Source organism: Camelus dromedarius, chromosome 16 (genome assembly GCF_036321535.1).
Source record: "Camelus dromedarius isolate mCamDro1 chromosome 16, mCamDro1.pat, whole genome shotgun sequence".
Classification (NCBI taxonomy): domain Eukaryota; kingdom Metazoa; phylum Chordata; class Mammalia; order Artiodactyla; family Camelidae; genus Camelus; species Camelus dromedarius.
In genome coordinates, this window is record NC_087451.1 from 40,151,292 (window position 1) to 40,176,510 (window position 25,219).

Genomic DNA, 25,219 nt, shown 5'->3' on the forward strand with positions numbered 1-25,219 from the left:
AAGAAACATATATATTCTTTCTCTCTAATATATATAAAAGAAAATATAGGATTAAAAAAATATTGGAGCAGAGGTCTTCCTAAGTATTATATAAAATACAGAAAACCAAAAGAAGACAAATTTGACAACAAAAATTTAAACTTTTGATGCCAAAATAAGCCATCAACAAAGTTAAGAAGACAAACATCAAACCTGGAAAAATCAGTAAGAAAAAGACAACCCAATAGAAACGTAGGCAGAGAATATGATGAGACAATTCACAGGAAAGTTATGAATGATTAATAAACACATGAAAAGATGCTTAATGTGATGGGGAAAAATGTATACTAAAGCCACCTCCATCTCTCAGGATGCCTAGGCTGGATGAAATGTGACTAGTGTGTGATGGAGTAGCAGCACTCAGCCACGAGCCTCTATAGTTCTTGCCTTCCTCCCTGCTGAGAGGAAGAAGTGTGTAGTTCTTTGGTTCCCTCCTTCCCCAGAGTGGGAAGTGCTCTGGAAGAAGCAATAAGCCACAGGAAAGAGGGATCTAAGCCATGGGACTGTAATGGAATCTGACCAGTTTCTTTAATGTTCTTCTGTGTCAGCCTGGCTCAGATCAGTGGGCAGCATAAAACCCTTCATCATCTAGAACTGTGCTGTTCAATATGGTAGCCACTAGCTACACGTGGCCATTTAAATTCAAATTAACTAAAATTAATTTTTAAAATTGGCTCTTTCAGTTCTATTAGCCACACTGCAAGTGCTCACTAGACACATGTGGCTAGTGGTTAGTATGTTGGAAAACACAACTATATAGTCAGCCCTCCATATCTGCAGGTTCCACATCCACAGATAGAAAATATTAAAACAAAACAAACAAAAAACCTCCAGAAAGTTCGAAAAAGCAAAACTTGAATTTGCCGCACGCTGACAACTATTTACATAGCATTTACCTTGTATTTACAACTATTTACGTGGAGTTTATATTGTATTAGGTATTTAAGTTATCTAGATAAAATTTAAAGAATACAAGAGGATGTGCATAGGTTATATGCAAAGATTGTGCCATTAAAATTTTTTATTTGAAGTATAGTCAGTTTACAGTGTGTCAATTTCTGGTGTACAGCATGTTTCAGTCATACATATACATACATATTTATTTTCATATTCTTTTTCATTATAGGTTACTACAAGATATTGCATATAGTTCCCTATGCTATACAGTATAAACTTTTAAAATCTATTTTATATATAGTAGTTAGTATCTGCAAATCTCAAACTCCCAATTTATCCCTTCCCACCCTCTTTCTGCCCAGGAACCATGTTTGTTTTCTATGTCTGTGAGTTTGTTTTGTAAATAAGTTCACTTGTGTCTCTTTTTTAGATTCCACATTTAGGTGATATCATATGGTATTTTTCTCTTTCTGGCTTACTTTACTTAGAATGACAATCTCCAGGTCCATCCATGCTGCTCCAAATGGCATCGTTTTATTCTATTTTATGGCTGAGTAGTATTTCTCTGTGTGTGTGTTTGTGTATATGACAACTTCTTTATCCAGTCATCTGTTGATGGACATTTAAGTTGTTTCCATGTCTTGGCTATTGTATGTAGTGCTGCTATGAACACTGGGGTGCATTGTATCTTTCTGAATTAGCATTCACTCCAGATATATGCCCAGTGGGACTACTGGATCATATGTTAAGTCTATTTTTAGTTTTTTGAGGAATCTCCATACTGTTTTCCATAATGGCTGCACCAAACTATATTCCCATCAACAGTGTAGGAGGTTTCCCTTTTCTCCACACCCTCTCCACCACTTATCATTTGTGGACATTCTGATGATGGCCATTCTGACTGGTGTGAGGTGATACCTCTAGAAGCTTTGATTTGCATTTCTCTGATACAGTGACACTGAGCATTATTTCATGTGCCTATTGGCCGTTTGTATGTCTTCATTGAAGAACTGCTCGTTTAGGTCTTCTGCTCATTTTTGGATTGGGTTGTTTGTTTTTTTCTTATTAAGTTGTATGAGCTGTTTGCATATTCTGGAAATTAAGCCCTTGTCAGTATCATCATTTGCAAATACTTTCTCCCACTCCATAGGTTGTCTTTTTGTTCTGTTTATGGTTTCCTTTGCTGTGCAAAAGCTTGTAAGTTTAATTAAGTCTCATTTGTTTATTTTTGCTTTTATTTCTATTGCTTGGGTAGACTGCTATAGGAGAACATTGCTAAGATTTATGTCAGAAATGTTTTGCCTATGTTTTCTTCTAGGAGGTTTACAGTGTCTTGTCTTGTGTTTAAGTACGCCATTTTACGTAAAGGATTTAAGTACCCAAGGAGTTTGCTATTCACAGAGGGTCCTGGAACCAATTTCCTCAGACACCCAGGGACTACTGTAAAACATTTCCATTACAGCAGAAAGTTCTATTGGACAACATTGATAGGATATTACTATAAACCATAATCTGTCCTTCACACAAAGCCTAATATCCCAGGAAGATAATTTCTCTACAACTTTTCCTTCATCCATCACTACCTTTCATTTTTGAAAATTATATTGAATATATTAGTTTATATCCACTGGGAAATCCATCCATATTATGATCCTTATATTTTTTCCCTCAAACCAACTGTCTTAAGCAATAATTAGGTGCTATCTAGATTGAGTGTCTAGATATGAGTGTTTTCTGAATACTTCTGAGAGAACAGCTTTCTATTAATTCCTAATAGTAAATCATACCTCCTTCATCAGAACCTCAGCAACAGTTCAAAAGGGGCCAACCTTTCTGAATAAAATACCAGGAGACCACTCAGATGTCCCTAGCACACCATTAGGAAAAGATTAGGCTCAGAGATAAACTCTCTGCACTCAGCCTGGTGACAAGCCATTCATAGTCCCTCAAAGCAGCCCAAATGTCTGGTCAAGATCAGAAACCAGGACTTCCAGGTCTGATAAGATCTAAGCTGCTGCCATCACATTGAGTAACAGGCATTTTTAGACCAGTGCTTCAAAGAGGGGTCTAACACCCAGGACAACCACCTCCATTAGTGTCCAGACATGAAGGGAAGGAGATTCTAATCTACAGTCCTCTTCCATCCTCCTGGAGCTAAGAGGGAGGAGGGTTAGGAGTTTGGTCCCCAGCCTTCCTAAGCAAAGGGGAAGTCAGCCCACCAGAACAGACTTTTGGCAAAGACAAATGGGAAAAGTCACTATTTCTTTCCTCTTTTCTGTCAATTCTAATTCTATAAGGGCCTACAACATTTAGATAGATAGTATCTACACTCCCAGTAAAAAGTAAAGAAAGCCCACAACAACATTCTCTACAAAATCCTAAGACATGAAATACATGAAACCAGAGCTGTCTGGCACACAGTAGCTTGAACTTGGCTTCCCTATACAAACTCTATGAAGTCCTCAATTCCACACATAGTACACAAACAGTGAAATGCCGTGGCTCCTGAAAACAGCCCCATAAAGAGAGAATGTATAGTTTTCAAAACCTTGATACCAACACTGCCGCTCAGGGCTTCAAAAGGCCATTCCTGCCTGACCACCTTAAATATTTGTGGTTTCGATCTGGCAGTGTCTCTAAAACTGAACACACACACTTTTTCAGTGTAAGTCCGCTCACTGTAACTGCATACCACTTTGGGAACAGGAATTCAGGAGAGCGTAACTGTGTAATTAGGCTCCAACACAATTGAGCTTTTGATTTCATATCTACTTCTGAAAACTCTCTGCTGCTCCAGGTTTGGCAATCCCTCCAAAAACCCAGTCAGGTCAGACGTATGAGTCAGAAGTATGAAAAACAGCAACAATGAAGTGACAATTTAACTTCCGTGCTACTGGAAGGACACAGGATGAGCAGCTGGGGACAGAGCTCAGAAGACTTTCTTCCCTGTAGGCCTGTAACAGCCCTAGAGGCCACATGGCAACAGCAGGAACCTGGCTCTGCAGACCACTTTTGCACAATGTTTCCATCGGGCAAACTTTGACAACCTGCAGGAGCGTGAACGTATCTTTTTTAAGGGAGAATAGTAGCCACAGATCTCCTGGGAAGCTAGCCTCAAAGTGGGCTGAAAGATGCCAGCAGCAGAGAACTACCAGTACAAGAACGTTTGAAGGTACTAAGGTCCTCTGGTGGGACTTGTAAAGTAGGAGGATCTTATCCTCATGGATATGCTCTTTGCCCCTCCAAATGCTCAAAGCCAAGGAAAAAGGGCTAGGGGCATGGGTGTGAAGGGAGGAGGGGTGGTTATCAATGGGACAGAAAGGCAAAGAGTGGGAAGCAGATACTGAAAAGCATACTTACATGCATACATGCCACACACATGCATACACAGGGTCTCATATATCCCACGACCGGAGTTCTGTATGCTTTCTTAAAGTTCTTCCTTAAAATAACTTGAGAAATTAAATGGAATCATATTTTTTTCCACTGAGAACTTCTGCCTTGACTTTCTACAAGAAACTAAATACTGACAATGGAGTAAAGGATAAGAAGAGTTTTGTAACGTTACTTTCATTTCCCTGACAAGGTAAGATATACTGACTGAGAAACGCCCTCTCTCTATGTCTTCAAATGATCTGAAATCTTTCACAGTGGAGGGAATTGCTGCAGTTTCCCATGATCTAGACACATTATAAGGAAACTTTCAATTCACCAGCCTGACCCCTGATGGGGACAAAACCAGGGACACTAATCCCAGGAATGGGAATGGCACCACGTCACAGGAGAACCCTCATCTCTCTCTGGTGCCCACCGGTGGCACAGTGTCAGTGTGTCTGGAAGCCATGACTCAGTAGAGCTGGAGTCCTGACTTCCTCCCTGAGTAAAATGGCAGATCTCACAGTAGCAGAATAAGAGCAAAAGAGTAAAACCTTAACAGTTGGCTTCCAATTCGAAGACCAGAAACAAAGTTCAATTGACAGGCCAAGCCAAGAGTGAAATTTTCCCCTTGATGCCCAATAAACCCCATTACCCAGCCAGTGGCCCCATGGGGATCACTCCAGGGAAACAGCTTCCACAAGCTGAACGCTTTCTGAGGAATGCAGCACACATGAACACAACCACTGATAAGAAGGCAGACTTACCGCCGCTCCCCGTTGTGCTCAAACTTGATTCTGACGTCACTCTGCCAAAGAAATGATAAACAGGTTACGGGGGTTCTCTGGCTTGTGTCACTCCCGCCCTTCCCAGGTTAAGCCTCAGGCAGTCCTTTAGCAACATCAGGCAAACATCCCTGATGGCCCCTGTTGGAGCTTCTCTACCGGACAGGCATTCCTTCCAATGAGTTGTAGCCTTCCAGTTCTAACCTCAGGGGCAATAAAGCTCTTGGGACAAGATCCCCAGGTGGCTGCCCCAGCTCAGGTCCTCTGCTCTGATATGCCATTTGGAAGTTCACACTCTCTGTTCCCATAACTGGCTCTGGAGTTTCTCTCCCACCATATCACTGCCTCCTGGCCAGGATACTTTTCCTTCTTGGCTGATGTCACTAAACAGAAAAAGAAATCTTAATACTGATACTTCCTAGCTATATGACCACAAGCAAGTAACTTATCCTCTGTGAGTCTTAGTTTTTCCATTTAGAGTAGGCCTAAACACAATTTGCACAGTTGCTATGAGAACTAAAAAAGAAAATGTAAGTAAAATACCAAATACATCGTAGACGAGTGTAAGTTGCTGCTGCTACTGATAATTTCCATGATCCTTCAAGGCTACCCTCAGTGGGCGTAAAGTGTGACCCTGGACAAATACCTTATAATTGCCCCTAGCTTTAGCCTAAATGTCCATCATGGGTACCCTCTAAGCTCCAGGAGGACAGGAATCATGTCCATCTTGCTTCTGTAGCCCAGTGACAAGCAAAGGTTGGTATATGAAAAGAGTTGGGTGCAAGCATCTGAAATAAGAGGAAGTAGAAGTGTTAGAATGTTAAGTAACAAATCAAGGAGGAAAAGATACTGTGAAGGGCAAACAAACATCCTGAGGCGTTAAAGATGACAGGAGAAGGGAAGAGATTTCACAGAAGAAAAGAACAGGTATAGAGAAAAAGAAAGCTAAGATTGTTAGGAAACCAACAAGTAATAAACATGAAGGTAAGAAAGAGTTCATAGTCAGTGATGAATATCATTATAATTCTGTATAATGAAAACTATACTGAGATAGACAAATTAAGAGATTGTGTGGTTTGGAAGAAAGAAGAGGGTTTCAGAGTATTTGAAGATGAAGAACACAGAGCAGACAGAGAAAACAACAGAAAAGGGAAAGCTGACAGGTAGGGTGGGTGCACAAAGGACTTCTTTTTCCCAAGAGATTTGGGGGGCTACACTTCTCTTCCAGTCAAGAACTAGACCAGTGGTTCTAATTTACACTCTAAAAATTATTGAGGACCCCAAAGAGCTTTTGTTTATGTAGATTGTATCTACTGATATTTGCCATATCAGAAATTAAAGTTGAGAAAATTCAAATTTATCTTATTCATTTAAAAATAATTAAAAGTCATTACATGTTAACATAAATACATTTTAATTTAAAAACTGTATGTTTTTTAAAAAGTGAAGTGAGAGAATGCAAATCTCTTTAACGCATGGCTTAATAGGAGGCAGCTGGATTCTCATATCAGCTTCTGTTTTCAAACTGTTGTGATAATACTCATCATGCAGTTTCTGGAAAACTCTACGTTCCTAAGAGTATGAGGGTGAAAAGGGCATTATTACGAAATAGTTTTGACCTAATGGACCCTCTGATAGGTTCTCGAGAACCTCCTAGGGGTTCCGAGAACACAGCTAAAGGGTCACTAAATTAAAATATGAGTACATCCTCTAACCCGTTATTTTAAAGACAAGGAAATAGAGGCTCAATGAACTTCATATCCCTGAAAAGTTCACATACCAAATAGTGGACAGCAAAGCTCCCCTGAGGAGCAAGGCTGCAATGTGACAGTTCTTCAAAATAACAGCCCTGATACAGCTCTCATCCTTTGATGTAATATATGGACCACTTTATCCATTAACAATAATATGACAAGCGCTAACAATTATTGAGCATATACTATATACTAAATCTTGTTCTAAACATGTTGCATATATTGATTAAACTAACCCTATTTTCCAGGAGAAACTGAGTTACAATGAAGTTATATCAGTCCTCTCAAGATCACAATGCTTTAAGAGAAGAACCAAGATTCGAACCCTGGAAGCCCAAATATGCTACAACTTAAGTGTCACACAGGCAAGGGAGGTTTATTTTACTCACAGATGCAGGGCTTCAATGGGAGCAGTGAAAGAAACTATAAAAGAATCTTTTGAGACCTTACTTTTCAGAAATCATGGAGGAGATGAAGTAATAATGGAGTCAAAATCAGGAGATCAGGGTAGCAGTCATGCAGGAAGCAATGAGGCCTGGGGAACCAGTAGGGGAGGCTTTGGCTGAGGTTGTGAGTGGATGAAGATGAAGGAGTTGAAATGGAAAGGCACTGTGCCCCATCCGGTCTACATTCTTGGTGAGAGAGTGAGTGTGGGTGTGTGTGTGCATGTGTGTATGCACCTGCATATGCACAGGCACCTGAGCAGAAAGATGGACACTGCTGCAGAGGAGATTATCACATAGATTCAAGGCATGGACGAGTGACAGCAGTTTTTTCACTGTCTTTTTTTTCTTCTTCCCCTGAAATGCTAAGCCCTTCCCATGGCAAGGGCCTTCCAAAACATGATGCCTGCGACACGCTACCACGAAGTGACTTGCCATCTCCAGCATCCCACCATCCAGTTCCACAACTAGCTCTGGACCATTTCAAGTGCTCCACGCAGTTTACAGTCCTGCCCGTCCCTGTAAGTAGGTTACCACATCCTTTCACCTACTCCTGCTCACAGCCTGGCATAAACTTGGTGGAGCTCTCATTATTATTTTATTAATAGATTGTATTTTTAGACCAAATTTTTAGATTTACAGAAAAATTGAGCAGATAGAGCAGAGAGTGACCATATACCCTTTTCCCCCTCCCCAACCCCAGTTTCCCCTATTATCACACATTAGTATGGTACATTTCTTACCACAGTTAATTAACCCATACTGATATAGTAAATAAAGTCCATAGTTCATGCAGATTTCCTTAGTTTTTTCCCCCTGTGTTGATTGAAAACATTTTTTATTCCTCTGCTGATTTTTATCTAATTTTCTAATAGTAATAAAAAACACATAGCTCTCTTCCGTAAACTGGGACACTATATTCAGATGCACCAATGAAGGAATCCCCTCTGTCCCTTTGTGGGACTGAAGGAAGTAAATCTATTTCACAATGGGCCATAATGTAAATACTATTCTACATGAATTTAGTCAGAAAGGGAATCAAACTTGTGCCTCAAGCCACAAATCACTCTTACTCAAGACTAATCTAGCCTATGATTAGTAAGCAGTGAAAGCAAAGATGCCTAGACTTTGAATCCCTTGTCTGACGTGGTAACAGCCTTTTCAGGTGCAGGCCCATGACTGACTTCCAAGTACCACATGGTGTGCCCAAATCTGCCTAGTTCCTAAATCTCAGTTTACCGTGTCAGAGTGACTAGAAGAAGCCATGGACAAGAAAGTTCAGCTAAAGACAACTGGATTCAATTCCTCCCTGCCAACCATCCTCCTGGCCTCTCTGAGGCATTTCGCACTGGTGGCCACAACCTCTGTCATGAGATTCCCTCCCCTTGGCCTCTGTGACTCCACCCCAACCCAGGGAGCTGCCACCACTCTAACCACTTCTGCTTCTTTGCCGATTCCTCTTCCTCATGCCTTCTCCCACCCCTCCCCCAACGTGTGACTGTTCCTCAATGTTTGGACTTTTGGCCTCTGGATTTCTCTCCCTCTTCTCACATCCTCTCCTCAGAAGGAATTTTTTTAAAATATGAAGCAACCTCTAAACAGAAGATTCCCAAATCTCTATGTCCAGTCCCAATTTTTCTAGCAAAACCTCATCTGTCTGCCACATGTTTGAGGCAGATAAGTCATTGTTAGGAATACAGCACTAGAGTCAAACTATCTAGCTTCAAATCCTAACTCTACAACCTCCTTATTGTAACCTTGAACTTGTTACTAATCTCTGTGAGTCAGTTTCCTCATCTGTAAAGTGAAAATAGTGATAGTATCTATCTCATGGAGTTATCAAAATAATTAAGTGAAATGACTGGGTAAAGATATGAGAAGAGTACCTGACACAAAGTAAGTGCTCAATCAATGATAATACAGGTCCATTACCCTTCAGCCAAAACCTCTGGGGCCACGAGTGTCTCAGAACGCACATCTGGGTCTAGAGAGGTAGTGGTATGTGTTCTCTACATTAAGTGATGCCTCCCCCAGGGAGAGGGTGTCTGGGCAGCACTCCCACAGCAGAGGCCCGAGCGCTCGCGGGTATTCCGGGCACGTCTCTGCATTGCTTAGCCTCTCCTGAAGTTAGCCTGGGGCTTTGTAACTAGTTCTGACCAAGAGCTGGGAACAGAACTGACTTCTGTACTCTCTTCCTTGGCAGCCACGTGCTCCAGGTCAGTGGAGCCACCCCCAATCAGGAACCCAGGAGTGTGGGAGCACTGTCCTCACCTCTCTGTGCTGAACATGTTGTGTAAAGTCACTAAGATTTAGGGTTTATTGTTAACACAGCCAACACAAGTTTTTATAGAGAAAAGTGTGACTATTCACAGTAAGTGGAATAAGTAAAGATTATAAACAACCCTGAGTCTGTTTAGGCAAATTCTGTTGCCAAATGAGTCTGCTGCAAATTAAACAAACCAACAAAACCCAGCAGCAACCACCCTTTTAGCTTGTAGTACTCTCTGGATTTCAGAACTGCAGATATGTGACTGTGCACCTGCAAAAGCCACACACACAGTCTCAGAGTCCTTCACTGTAACCACAAGCTCAACCCTGCCATGTGTGTATGCATCAACTACCCACCTAAACTAGTCTGCCTTCTCAGTGTTGCCATTTCTCACACTGGCTACAGGCTCAAACCTCTGAGTTCTGCTTGATTCTTTCCTTCCTTTCCCTTCCTCACAGCCAGACAGCAAGTTCCAATTCTCCTCTCAAGGGATCCCAGCGTGAGACTCTGCTTCCCATTCTCTCCTGGCCATTACTCTCGCTGAGCCCTCTCACCTTCAATCCTGAGTTCCTGAAGCAGCTTCTGTGCTTCCTGGCTCCCCTCTTGCCACACATTCTACATTCCTCCACAGTCTAAATCATCTTAACCACCACTTTCACCACATCCCTTCTTTGTTCAAAAAGTAATCAATGATACCCACGACCTATGGAATAAAGTCTAAATTCTCAACTATCATTGAAAGCCCTCTGGAATTTAAGTCCACTCCATTTACCTAACCATCTCACACCATCTGTTCTCCACGGAAACCCTCCCTCCAGCCAGATCAATGGACACCCTATTTCCTGAAATGTGCCATATACATTCCTTTCCCCAGGCCTTTAACAAGGTTTCCCGACCTGGAGTGCCACACTTCCTCCTTTCCACCTAACTAACCTTTCGCACATTCTTCACAGTCTAGTGCCATTGCCACCTCCTCCAGACAGGACTCCACAACTCCTTCGGCCCACGCTCCTCTTTCACTTTCCTGGCCTCCTGTAGCCTCAGTATCTGTACCGTATATTTAGGCATAGTCACATCCTACCTCAGTTTCTTGTTTTCACATGTTTCTCATTTCCAAAAAGACTGCATGACTCCTAGGGTACAGGGAGCAATACTAATATTTATTTTGTCTCAGAAGCCTGAGTATAGCATAGGCATATGCTGAACTGAATGGAGAGGTGCCACAGCTGCTGAGAAAGAAGTTCTAGTACAAAATTCGGGTCTAGGCAGGTTCAAGATGCCTGCCCACCAGAGCCAAGCTGGTGAAAGGAAGAGTGAGAGCCACGCCCAGGAGAAGGACAGTGCAGGCTCCAGGCTGAGCTATAGATCTGGGGACTCAGCAGGCAGTAACAAGACTAAACAACGATAATGCCAAACTTCAGTAGAAATGACCTTCTCAGAGTTTGAACTCAGTAACTGAACATGTAACCCAAGAAGGTTCCAAAGAGTCCAAACAAATCAAAGTGTTTATTCAACAAAGGTTTGTGAACCTCTGACTGGCAAAGCCCCAGCTAACCATCCCCTCTGGTACCCTGTCTCTGATTCTGTAGTACTCCCTCTCCCTATATTTGCTACAGACCTTTGATGGCTCCCACATCTTTGGCTCTAGAGTCCTTATTTTCCCAAAGACAGTAAATAAATGAGAAGAAAAAAAGGAGGGGGAACAAGAATAATTTTACTTGTATGACTCAGGAAAGTCCTAAGAGATCAGTGGAAGAGATGATTATAAAGCCACCTTCTTCTCTGCCCTAGTTCTTTCAATGTCCCCAGTCCTCGCATTGTGCCTGGCATGCAGTAGGGACTTGGTGAGTGTTTGAATGAATCAATGATTGAATGGTGTATTAGTTATTTGTTGATACTTAATAAACTACCACAAAAAAAGGGAACCCCTTACCAAACAGAACATGAGGCTTGTATATTGCATTATGTTTTATTTTCAAACTAGCCAGCCTATCTAATCACATCCTTTGAAACAGAAAGGGAAGTCCTGAAGAGTTAGGTCTATCACAGTAAAAGCAAAAGATAGTCTGCTCAATACTGACCCTGCTGGAGGAACAGCTCATAGAATTCTCCTCTAGAACTGATGGCCAAGAGCCTGCCCTCTTCATGCCTTCTATGAAGAAAGCAACTTTTCCACTGTGAAGCACCCACTGGTGAGCATCTGGAGGGTCAGACCCAGACCCTGGGCTCTGTTCAAGCCTCTACCTACCATTCTGATAAGATTCAAGGGAAGCAGGAATCCGTGGAAATAAGGATTCTATTTCTTCCTCCACTGGGACTTTCATATATTTGGCTAGCTTCAGAAGTCTACAAAGGTCCATCTGACAGACAGTAATGACAATCCAATAAAGGTAGAAAACTTTTAACCCTTTCAGTTCCATGACAATCTGCATGGTTCTGGTTAGAAGTGTTCACAAGAGCTCATACCCACAATGCCAGAACATAACAGAAGTGATGTAATCACTACCACTTTACATCTGTACATTATTTTACAATGTATCAAATGCTGTATATTCTGTCTACAGTCTTACAGTAACTTTCAGAGGGAGGCACTATGTCTATATTTTCAGATGGAAAAACTGAGGTTTAGAAAGATTATCAGACTTATACATGTTAAAATTACCATGACCAGGAGTCAGAAGAGCCGGGTTTGCTTCCTGGCTTTACTCAATACCTTTGCATAAGTGTTTTTGTAAACTTTAAAATATTACACACATGCTTAAAGTTGTTGTTACTATTGTTAACTGTTGTTGAAAGCACTCTGTAAATTGTAAAATCCCACATTAATGGATTATGAACAATTCAATGACTGCCACCCTGGTGCTCTTCTCACTATACTAAACTGTCCACCATCAAGCACTGTGGAGTTGATGACTGCTAAAGAGATGTTGCACACTGGCCTATAAAACCACCCACAGGCCCCAGCTACACCTAGGATGTGCCATACAGCTAAAAATGTGCAGCCAGCTCTAACCAGGTTATAGGCTTCCAGGGACCTAATGTCCAGGTGGGAGAGCACAGAGAACACAGATCCTACCTCCCAGCACATCACTGGATAACCGAGCACCTCGTGCCCATGTACTTCCACAGCTGCTCAGAATGCTTAGCTCTTCTCAAATACATTCTCTTTTTCAATTAATTACCTAGCCTGTTTACTCAGGGAAGAGAATGTCTGGAGTCTTGCCAAGCAGAGATACTAAATTAGGTTTTCCAGGCCTCAGCTCACAACAATTCTGTCAATGAACGGCCAGCTCCTCTGGCATTCCTTGCTGCGCCAAGCTTGAGCCCCATGAAGCTATGCCAATCCCAGCTCCGCCACCTTACACTGGAGTGCTGCTTGCCTCTGCCAGCGCCATCTTCTCCCTGAACAAATCACCTTTCCTGCTGGCCAAAATACTTGGTTATTTTCAACTGGGTCTCTGCAATTTCAATCTTTAGCCCAATTTGACATTTCTCAGACAAATTTGGCATCTCTTAGCCATTTAAATTAGGTGTTGATCTTTCATTCCTCTCTCCTAAGCATGACCTTCTGGCAGAAGAACTGGTAATGGAGAAAACTATTCAATCCTATCCCAGGCCCAAGCAACAAAAACAAGAATGAAAAAACGTGAATTCACTCTGTAAACTATAAAGTCCTATGTTAACAGATTATTAACATCTTGAGACTCTTAGGCTGGGCTCTTTTTATTACATTAAGCTGTAAACACCTCTCCCCACAAATGTTCCCACTACCCACATAGCTCACCCCATCCTTCCTTGGAAATGCGTTCACCGAGACTTTCTCTCTCCTGCTTTCAGGATTTTGCTGAAGAATACTACTCCTGGTCAGCAGCTGAACATCTGCTATACTTCCCAGGAGAGACACTTCTACAACCTTGGCTTTACTAAGGGGAGAAGCTATTTGGACGTTTTCATTGCCCTTTTACCCAATATTAGCATAAAACTTTGAGCTTCAATTTCTAAACAGCCATGCTAGTTCCACAGCTTCACCTTCCCCCCCAGACTCCTATGTTCCTGGAACAGAATCTATAGAATTCCCATTGATAAGCTTATCACAATACGTAGAAATTCATGACCTGTATGGAGGAGTGAATGTACCAATGAATCATTACACATCTCCAAGCATGTACGTAATTTCTTGCCCAACAAACCAATAGTCCCTTATATAATATATAATAAAGTTGTGCTGTCCAAGATAATAGCTGCTAGCCACATGTGACTATTTAAGTTTAAATTAATTAAAACTAAATAAAAATTTAAATTCAGTTCCTCAGTTGCTCAATAGCCACATGTGGCTAGTGGCTACTGCACTGGACAGCACAAGTTTAGACCATTTCTGTCATCACAGAAGTTTACTGGACAGCACTGACAGAGGGCCACTTATAAGTAATACTGCTGTGAAAAACAGTGACAGAACATAGGTAATGAGTAACCAGTGCTCCCTATAAATCCACTAAAACAATTTGTCCAGGAAATGAATTCCACACTCTTCCAGCACTAGTATCAGATTTAAAAGCACATTTTAGTTTTAACGAGTAATTTCGTTCCTTACCAAAAATTTCTTTTTCTCACTGGCCCCTGCACATGAGCTTGTTGTTACTGTGGGGCTGTTCAGAAGGGTTGAGCTGCTGCTGTTGTGTTTTTTCTTTAAAAACAAAAAAACTGAGGTTAATAATTTGTATTCTTCATGCAACAGAAAAAAAATGATGATAGTCAAGTCAACTATGGGTCCAAACAGTTAGTACCTCTTAAGATTACTTGCTAACACTAGTCAATCCTTTTCACAGCCTTCTACCTCCATAAACACTGCCTTCACTCCAACAACACAGCAGCAGTCACAGTAAAAGATTAGGACTTTTCTTATAATAGCTTTTCTGCTCGAATTAGGATTCCTAAAAGGTAATCCCCTTTCAGGGAATAATCAGAGACCACTCCACCGCCCTCCCTTCTCTACCTGGTCTTTTTGGGCCTTTCAACTCAAGAAAGTTTCCCCTTTTCACCTCCTAACTGATACCTACGCTAATAGTCCCATTTGGAAAAAGATCAGCTGACTGAAGCAGCGCTAGCAAGCACACTCCACATAGGAAGACAGGAAGGAAAGTGAGGTCATTAGGCTCAAACGTGGGGGAGGGGATTCACTTCTGGTAAAGCTCCTTCCAAAAGCAGCTTTGAATAGAAATGAGTTACAGCAAAGGAGAACCCACACAATCAGAATAATGTATAAGAACAGTGTAAGAATGGGCCTTATTCTGTTGTTCCCCCAATTCTGTATGGTAACCACACAAAATGAAAGCAGCTTTCTAAACCATTCTGTCTGTTATAACAGAAACAAAAGAACTCAGGGTCTCTAGTTTTCCTGAAGGCAGGAAATACTCTAGGGGCTATATCTAGCAGACTTCAGACAGAAAAAGTTCTAGGCCCTTATACTTTCTCTAGAAACTAAGAGTCCTTCTGAAGAATTGGTAGACAAGGTGCAAATGAGGAGACAGACGCTTAGCTGATAATGGAGAGAAGCTTAGCTGGTAATGGGGAGGACCACAAGGGAGGATTTCACGGGCAAATTTTCATCAAATACACCACACACAAACATTTGATACCCACTGGGAAGTAAAGCTCACCATCATTCACTCCTCTCTGCCGGCCAAAGGACCCAGGAAGAGGGAGGTAAATGACACTGGAGGGGAGAAGGTTCTCACCAGTGTACAAGTTTAAATGTTAACAAAATAGAAACTGTTTTCTTAAAGAGCACAACTCTCAATAAAACAGGCACTCTCAACTACCTGAGTTAACGAGGAGTAACAACTACAATCACAAAATAAACAATAACAAAATCACGCATTGTTACCTTTAGAATATATGTTTCATTAAATAAATTTTTCTTCCAAATTATGTTTTACATAATTAATACTAAAATCAATTAATTTTCCTAAGTATATACTGTAAGATAGCTAAATACTTTCTAAGTTAGGGATCGTGAATCTGGATAAAATATTTGCCAAATAATTAGTAAAGGAAAAATTATATGAATAATGTCCCCATAATTAGTGAAGAAATTACGCTTATTCTCCACAGCTGAAACACTATGCACACGGTCAGATGCATGAGGCACTGGGACTCCAGATCATGACCTACACCTGGTTGGTATACATCACTTACCATTTAACAGACTGTGAAAGGAAGGGGCCAATGGCATTCAAGCCTGGTATTAGAGTATCACCAGCTTCTCACATACTTCCCACCTGAAAACTGCTCCCCAACAAATTTAGTTAAGTCAGCCATGGCTGCACACACCTGCCTATTTGGGTGACCCGAGTCTTTGTTCTTCATGGTCTCATATCCGGGCACCCGGGGACGTCGGCTCATCTGGAGGGCCACCAGATCCTTCATGATTGAGTTCAATGCCTCCTGTTCATCTGCAAAGAAAGAGAGCACATGGGCTAAGACACTTTAACACAGACTAGAAAAGTTCTTCAACAACCTATATGACTAATACTCAGGGAGTTCTGCCAGGGTGAAATGACAGACCCTGTCAACTATAATCACATGCATTTGATATGTTTGAAAAGTAGATAACTGAGGTCAGACTATGGTGATTTGAATTTTAATGGATTCTTTTTTTTTTTTTTTTTTAATGAATTCTTAACAGCTCTCCGATCATTTCTGGCAGCAATATCTACCAATTCACCAGGGGAAAGGGAGGTGCTAAACAGAGCAATTCTTCCAGTGCCAGAGAAACTCAACCAGGAAAAATAGACGAAAAGTTGGAGTGAAGTGAAGAACACCACAACACAGTGTAACAGAGTACTGAGTGAAAAGATGAATTCATGGAGAGCTGATTAGGGAACAGAGTTAGTCACAGACTTATTCTTAATGCATCATATGTAGAAGAGCATATTTAAAAGGTAACAAACAAGGACCGCAGGTCCCTGCTTTGAAAAGAAGTTGTTTTACAAGCCTAGCCTTTAAATGCCTGTCTCCCAATTAACAAGTTTACAGGCTTTCTGCTTCCCACAGGGAAGTCAAAAGGCAGTTCTATTGTTTTTCTTCCCTAACTGGCGAAGCAATGCATTGTCTCTGCCTGACTGGCATTACTTTTAATCCCCCTTTCTTGAAATAGCATAAGCACTAGAGTTCTCATGCATTGAAGACAACTGGCCATAACCCAGAAACTATACCAGCCCAATTCCATGTTTTGCAAAATTCTCCCAGGTCCATCAAGAGATCCTTGTGTGCTCAAATAGCATTGGGGAATTGAAAATAAATCACTTGCTCTGCAAAGGGACATGAAGAATGAGTCGTTACACTTGCTTTAGTGACAAGTGAGTCACTTAGGGACTTGGGGCACACCTTAAAAGATGTATAGAAGATTCCACCCAAAGAGTGTGCCTATCTTCTGCCCTTTTATCATTGTCTCTTGGAAATATTCTAACACCTCGTGAAAAGGAAAGAGCAGCATGAAGTATAGGAAATAAAATGGTATTATTTGCCTCTTTCCTCCTAGACCAAATTTGCTCAGGTGCCCCACATGCCCTCTGAGGAGGGGCAGGAAAGGAAGAAGGGTGCCCATGAAGAGATTTTTGCCTGCTCAGAAAAACAAAATTAGATTCAAGACTTGCAGGAAACACAAGTAGAGTAGCTTCCCAATTGATTTTACTTCAAAATAAATACAAAAGTATGAGAGTGGTATCACTGTAGCACCAAAAGAATGCGGTAAATGGGATAAGGAATGAGGAGGAAATAGGTACCTATAGAAAGACATTTACCAAAATTAAAACACATATATCCCATCAATTATTTTATATTTTCTAGAAATTTACCTATAGGCTCCTTAAAGAAAGGGAACTTGCTTTGTTTTGTTTTGTTTTGTTTTGTTTTTTACCTCCCACCAAGATTTAAAAACTAGAGCATAACAGCTAAGCTAGGACAATTGGCTCTGTGTGTGTGTGTGTGTGTGTGTGTGTGTGTAAGCTTATATATTAAATTGGCTTATATGTCACTAAATATTATATGTATAAAATTATTGGGCCAACTGTAACAGTAAATTGTTGGAGTCACTATAAGTATGATTACAACTAGGTGGATGTTCTCTGAGGAGCATCCAGTGATAGTCCTAACAGCAGAATTCGTGGAGTTTTTACTATAACTACCCTTGGAATTGAGAATTCAGTTGTCTTAGCTCAGATACGGAATCAAGATGGCTCTGCATACATACACACAGACACACACACATGCTTTTCAAATCAAATCCATGACAAGTATGACTAGAAAAATCGTTTCTAATTTTGTATGAGATGATGCTATTACAAGAGCTGGTTTATCAGGTTGACAAATTCTGTTTCCAGGAAGCTAACCAATTCCTGGCATTACTTAATGGATAAACTTGTTTGGTAGTTCAAGTGCTGAGAACATACCAGAGGAATGGCTTAGCGTTATCTCCTGAAATCCAGGACAACTGACTCAAGTGAAACAGGGGTACAGAATCTAACTTTGTGTAAAACGTGAGTACATTTCTAGACAGGTTCTTAAACTGATACTTCAAACTGAGGACATGGATAAAGACAGGAAGTAAATCAAGTGGCTCTTTTAGGCATTTCTTCCTGGATTGAGATTTTTAACTGAATTATCAGCGTTACTGTACGCATTCCTTAAGAAATAAAAGCAAACAAACCTGTTAAAAACAAATGTCGGCTTTCATAGAGTGCAGTAGTTAGTTATATGGACTTTGGAGTCAGAAAGACCTGGATTTAAGGAGGCCTTAAATAAAATCACTTTTTCTCTCTAAACCTCAATTTCCTCATCTGTAAAATGGAGGTAATAAAAGCATTATTTCACAGAGCTGCTGTGAGAGTTAAGCGGGGAAAAAAGCTTACAAATTATTCCACATGGTACCTAATAACGTAGTAAAGCTAAAAAAATGCTGGCTGTTATCATCATCAGTGGAAAAAAAGGTTAATGGGGAAAGACCGGAGGCCATTTAATGTACCTTAATACTTAATTTTATTTCTGAATTTTTATTAATCATTAACAACCATTTACTAAATAACTATCATGTATTATACACTAGACAGTTTAAGGTACTTTAAGGTATTCAAACTCTAGGGGTAAAAAGATAACACATAAATACAAGGTTATACAAATAAAGAGACTAAATTAGACAATATACAAGCCAGAATACATATACACACATATGTTAAAAAAATTTTTTTACAGTGAGTAGCAAGAGGTTATGTAGATGATTTTACAGAATAAAGATTCTTTCAGAAAAGCAAGCTGATCCAGCTATGCAGGAGAGCTTTACAAATGAACCAAGGAGAAGGGACATGAAAGGAAGTGAGCGGTAGAGGAAAAGAAAAGAGGGTCAGGGACTGATCCTCAGTGAGTAGTAATCCTATCGAGTAGAGTAGGAAGAAGGTATGTTGGCAGAGAAGCCTTTAAGAGGATTGGGGAAAAAAAGAAGCTAAGACCAAAGAAAAGCCAAGGCAGGGGTAGGCCAGGCAGATCCAATAGGATAGTAGAGGTAGAAACAAAATTTTACAGGGAATCAAGAAGCTGGAGATTAAAAGAAAATTCGAAGTAGTGGAAATCAATTCACTTACGAACTTAACAGGTGAACAAGATGATGCAGAAGTAATAGTATGCTATAGCCTTGAAAAGATTTCTCTAAGGATGGGGGTGGTCTGACATATCTAAAAGCTACCAAGAAGAGGCATAGAGGAAATTAAGAATCTAGAGGGAAAGAGAAGTCATAGGAAAAAGAAAAGAAGGGATCTACGAAATAAAGTTTACAGTTCAGGCTTGAAAAGTAGAAGCGCTTAAGCAGTCAGTTATCTGTAATTATCCAGTGGCATGTACTTTTTCTTCTCCGGATACCCTGACCTATAGCATGGGGGCTGTCAGGCAACACACGCCTCTCTCACTAGCTCCAGCAGGAAGTCACTCTTCCAGACGGAGCTATTACTTCTATCTAAAAGCAGCGTCTTAAGACACTCCCACTTATGAATTTCCTTGGCTAAAAACCAGAAAAGTTTCCAGAAACATGTCCTTTGATAAACATTGTTGTTCTGCATGATGCCAGACACTCTCTCTTTTCCATATCCACAAACCCCAAATTTCATCTTCGTCTTCACTTGATAAAAAATGTTATTTCTTCATCTCCCCCGTGTTCTCCCCAGCTCTGCCAACTTGCCCGATAACGGTGCTCACCCAGGAGGTCCTGTGCTTTAGAGTGTTTGTGAGTCAGATTTTACTATCTTACTCTTCATGACACTTCTCATACTCCCACTGCCTCCACCCTATCCATACCTGGGAAAACATCATTTCATAGTAAGTATAAGCAAAAAGGTCTGATACTCAATTCACAAGAAACATATTTTTCTTCAAGGACATGGTTGAACCTTTACTAGATCTCAAAGTCAAATTCTGGTGTTTATTTTTCTGTTTCTAGGATATAACAGCCCTTCAGTATTAACTGATGACTTAAAATTTAAAAATACATATTACAAACTAAGCTACTGCTTCCTCATAAGAATCAGTACATCACCATCATATTTTATTTTAATGTTTAATGAAATTAACCTTAAAGGTCTGGGACCACAGGATAAAGTATGTCAATCCCAAAACAACAGAATTAGTCTCTCCCGCCTGTAAACTTTACAGTTTTGACAAAGTACTTATAACACCTCATTGCATTTACTTGTTTATATGCTCTGGTTCACCTTACCTAACTATAACTTCTTAAAGATGGGATAAATACAGGTACAGAGCAAACACCGTATCTGACACATAAGAAATGCCCAATAAATGGGCAAAAAAATAAATAGCTTACATAGTCAGAATCAAGAAAACTGCTTCTTGTCCTGTATGTAGTCCCCTACGTAATGCTCAATGAACCAACACTTACTTTTTATGAGTATCTACAATTCATTTTTAACATCCAACCATCATTTCATAAAATATCATGACATAGCCATGTTGATTTAATAAACTGTGATCCCAATTTCAATCAAAACAACTGCTAACTATTTAGAGTCTACACAGGTGGCCAGATTCTAGCCAAAGTAAATTGAGACTAGTTTAACTGGGAGTTCCCAAAAGCCCTGGACCCTACAAACACACGGTATCTGTAAATCACAATGATTCTGACTTCAAACCAAGTTAGCAAACCAGAACAACACTATCCTAAATCCTAAACTCAGCTCAGGATCATTTCCTGTAACATTTCCAAGTTGTTGCATATTTTTCAGTAATACTTCCCACTAAATTTTAGATTGCACTTATAAAGAATCCAAATAAACACTAGCAAATTAATCTTAGGTGTTATTAACAGCCTTTGCCACTGTAATTACTAAAACTAGGAGAGAATTTTGGTGTGATCAAGAAAAAGTGACCAGCCAATTCCTAATTTTTTTTTAACCACATAGCACCAAACCCCCCAAAAAGAATATTTCCTATTATTTACAGGAATAAGTGCAATTTCCACTAGAAATTTACTAGGGCCAACAGCCAATATAAAATCTGACCTGTTTTCACTACCAACCCAAGTTGTCAAACAAGCTTGAGTCTGGGGCTTAGAACAGCTCAGGAAAATTTGACTGTTAACCAAGGAACCTGTAGGGCAGGGACTCAAATTAGTTTTAGTCCTTTCCTTACTGGGTTGGAGTTTAACAAGTATAATAAAAATATTAATAAGTCTGTGTTTCTCTCCTATTACCCCTTGAATTTATTTAAAACTACAGCAACTAAAGCAAACTAACCCAGGAATTTGAATTTTCATCATGTGTATCACCAAAATGGAAACTAGTACTTAAGTGAGACTCTGTGTGTTTGTATGTGTACATACATCTTCGTTGAGCCCTACGCAAAGCAAACTAAAGATCTAGGTTCCAAGAGAATTCAGTATTAGTTCTAATTGCATGTCAAGGTCATCTACGAAAAAGAAAGCGAGGTATGAGGGGAAAGTGCTGAAGAAAGCCAGGCAGTGGTTCTTAAACCAGCTTGTCTAGTAAACTGCAAAAACCAGGCAAATTAATTCTCCCTTCACTGTCTCACTTTCTTCATGTAAACTGACATTGGGACAAACGAGAAGACACCGAGTTCTTGGTCCTTTTACCTTTGGGGCTCTGGACCCTACCTATACAGTTTCTTTCCTATCTCTCCACATAATCACATACAAATCTTTAGAAAATGTTTTGAAATGTGAAAACAGGCTGACATCTATTTTGTTGTTAGACATGAAATGTAGCCAACACATCTGGACACTCTGACTGATTTAGCAGTCAAGAAAAGTGGAGAATGGCAGGTCTGCACACCCTCAAGTGCTTCACACTCCCCTTTGGGGCTTAAGACTGCCCTCACTGGACAGAGAGGAAAGACTTATTAGCGAGATTATAGCAAATACAGGTTCACAAATCAATTGAAATAGTAAGTAATCAAATTCCTGAACATAAGATAAATGTTTGAAACCTGGGGGGTATAGTAAATGTTCATTTAGTATTTGTTGAATTATGTATTGCAATACTAGGCCTCACTGGGTTCCTTTTCTGCTTACTGTCACACACTTCCCCCCAAAAGCAAGCACTTCTGAAGCAAAGCATAAGAAGGAAACAGTAAACTCAACAAATGAACAAACCCAACTCTTACTGTATGAGGGGCAGCGTGGAAAAGAACAAGGCAGTTCATTCAAAGCCAGAGTTAAAAGATGGACTGCAAAAGAATATCTGCGCGATGTGACACAGCAAACACTTAACCTCCTACAAAAACCGACTTGACCTTGCTACAGGGCAAAGCAAACATTAATGTTCCCTCTTCACAGATGCATTCAAAGGCTTTGCAAATGATCCTTTTACTAGAGTTTAGCACTTGATTAGTTAGGACAATACCAAATACTCTGCAAAACTTAACACTGCGACAACAGTATCAAAATAACTGATTCAACCAGAGAAGCAAAGTACATCTAAAATGTTATTTGGTACTTAACCTAGTCCAATAGTCATTTGCTAAATTACCAAAAAGGACATGAAATACAATTCAGTTCAAATGCTGCATGTGGAAGACATTAAAAGCTCTTCGTAGATTACATCTTCACAACAGAAACTGCAAATATCGATAAAAAAATAATTTCAGAGACTCTTTTGTGTAGTGAACGTTTCTCTCTTTTAAAAGTTACATAATTTCAGGGACAACGATAAAAATAATGGATGTAGAACATTGCAACAGGTTTTTCAAAAAGTATAATGTGTATTATAATTGGCAGCCCGCGACCAATTTCTAACCTCCAGCAATCTGCGTGCAGTTCGCATTTCTCAACCGCGCTGTTGATAACAGTGATTGCCGTTTTAATCACCTCCCAGCCTATCTCCCCGCACGCCCTCCCCCCTGAGCTGGGGCACGCTCGGGGCTGAGAGCAAGCCCCGGGAACTCTCACAGGCCGGCCTGTGTGAGCAAAGGGAAGGAAATGACACAGGCAGGAAAAAAAAAAGCAAATCAAGGAAAAGACACAACAGCAGCTGGGCCTGCACCAGCCTCCAGCCCGGGCCCCACACTGAGCTCTCGCTCCCCCCGCCCTCGGGCTCGCGGCCCGGCTCTTTTGGGCCGGAGCGATCTGCCCCGCGGAGCGTGGGCCCTCGCTCCTGCCTCTGCTTCCTTGGGATGCGCCCGCCGCGCGGCCCAGCCGAAAAGAAGGCTGCTGAGTGGGCTCAGCCGTCCGGGACCGCCCCGGCGGGCCAGGGGTGCCAGAACCCCCGCCCGGGCCGCGGAGCCACTGAGCCGCTAGCAGGGCGGGAGAGCGCCGGCAGTCCGCAGCCCGGGCCGGGCGGGCTGTCCATGCCTGTCAGGCGGCGGCCCAGGGTCCTCCTCCCCTCAGCCCCGGGCGGGGCGACGCGAAGCAGCGCGGGCACAGGCCGGGGCGGTGGCGACACTCACCCATGGTGGCGATGGCGGCGGCGGCGTCTCGGGCCCGAGTGTCACCTCCGCAGCCGGGGCTGCATGCCGGGGGCCCGGGCGGCGGGGACGGCAGCGGGCCTGGCTCCGCGCGGGGGGCGCGGGCTGCGCTCTGGGCCCCCGCCGCCTCCCCAGGCTCCGGCTCCGGCTCCGCCCGCGGCCGGGCACTGTGGCATGGGCAGGGTGACCCGCTACATCCCTGGCGCTCCTGGGCTCGGCCCAGCCCGGCCTCGGCGGCCCCGCTCGGCCCGCCCGCCCGCCAGTCCCCCAGTCCCGCAGTCGCTCCGTCCGGCCACCGTTCTCCACCTCAGGAACGCTCCGAAAAACAAACCGCTGGTCGCGCAGCTCGCCCCCTTGCCTGTCACTCACCCCAGCGCCCGCCAATCCCAGGCAGTCGCTGGACGTTGGTACCACCTCCACTCACTTCATCGGCCAATAACAAGGAGGAAGTCATTGCCCCCACCGCCCCATCTCCCCCTGTTCTCTCCCCAACACCCTAACTCTCAGCCGCCAGCTAATCATCAGCACCACACGATGAACCAATCCCGCCTACTCTCGCAGGATGCCAATGGGCGAAGCCAAGGAGGTTTCCGAGGGCTGTCTACCGCCTGCCAATCATAGAAACAGCGGCCGGTTCCTTCCGCTGCTAGCCAATCACTTAGAGGGCTCTGAGCACCCTCCTCTGCGCATCCCTCGCAGGCTTGCCCGCCCTCTCTCCCCGGGAGGTGTTGGTGGCTCCAATCACAGCTCGCATTTGAGGCTCCGCCCATATTCCCACCTCCCATCAGTCACCAAAGGCTCCGCGGGCGCGCGGGCTGGCGTGGTTCCCCGCCGGCTACTTTGAGGCTGGAGTTTGGGAAGACGGCTGCAAGGGCCCCTGGCCTCCAGCCCCTCGGCGGTCCCTGAGGCTGACGTCCTACCCCTCCCTGTGCCCACATCGGGAGCGTAATAAGCGGGGAGGGTTCTGGCTCTGAGCGCTTCCCGGCGTGTGGCCACCTCTGCCGCCGGATCCCCTGGCAAGTCCTCCTGTTCAGACGCTGCGCTTGCCGGGAGGCAGGATCGGCTTACCATTGCCCGCCTTCTCCTGGGTCTCACACCTCCAGGGCCACACCTTCCAAGGGGCTGGGGTAGTGCCGAAAGGTGGGTCCTTGGAATCCGCTGGCCAGGGCCGAAACCATTAAGTGGCAAAGCCAGAGAGATTATTTCGGAAAGAAAAATTTTTTCCTAGTTATAATAAAAGCAGTACAAGCTCTTTGTATTAAAACTGAAAAAATAAAAATTCAACCCAGAGATAATTTTATCTCTTTCCTACCTAAATATGCAAGTATAGCTTCACATTCTTTTGTCGTGTGCTTACATTTTATTATGTGTTTCCCAAGTCTCCAAATATTGTTCGAAAACAATTGTACTGGCTGCATATTTCAAAATGCAGTGACTATAATTAATTTTCCCAACCTCCGTTTTTCAACATTTTATACACCCAGATCTTCAGATTCCAAGTCCAGCAAAATTAATACAGGCTCCATTCCTCTGGCTCCAGTGTAATATAAATCAGATGCCAGAAACATCTTCCTCTGATGTCAACTAAAAATCTTTAGCAGTGGCTTTGCCTTGGGTGTCAAATTTCTTAAGCATTATTTAGACTTCCTTCTTTCTTTACACACCCCCCACCCCCCAATA

General features: G+C 42.2%; 1 protein-coding gene across 5 annotated transcripts in view; it reads right to left on the reverse strand.

Moving 5' to 3' along the window:
- The window catches only part of MAP3K3 (mitogen-activated protein kinase kinase kinase 3), a 58,349-nt gene extending 34,485 nt beyond the window's left edge, over nucleotides 1-23,864 (reverse strand). The window contains exons 1-4 of one of the 5 annotated variants that reach the window (XM_064495683.1): nucleotides 23,522-23,864; nucleotides 15,893-16,014; nucleotides 14,154-14,246; nucleotides 5,079-5,119 (exon numbers count right to left, since the gene is read on the reverse strand). In XM_064495683.1, the coding sequence (XP_064351753.1) occupies nucleotides 5,079-5,119; nucleotides 14,154-14,246; nucleotides 15,893-16,014; nucleotides 23,522-23,525 (260 nt within the window). In that variant the 5' untranslated portion in view covers nucleotides 23,526-23,864. Of the gene's footprint in view, nucleotides 1-5,078; nucleotides 5,120-5,742; nucleotides 5,885-14,153; nucleotides 14,247-15,892; nucleotides 16,015-23,521 lie in introns of those variants that run through there. The other 4 variants (XM_031468855.2, XM_064495685.1, XM_064495684.1 and 1 more) reach the window with 4 other exon arrangements.
- Nucleotides 23,865-25,219: the final 1,355 nt, after the last annotated feature.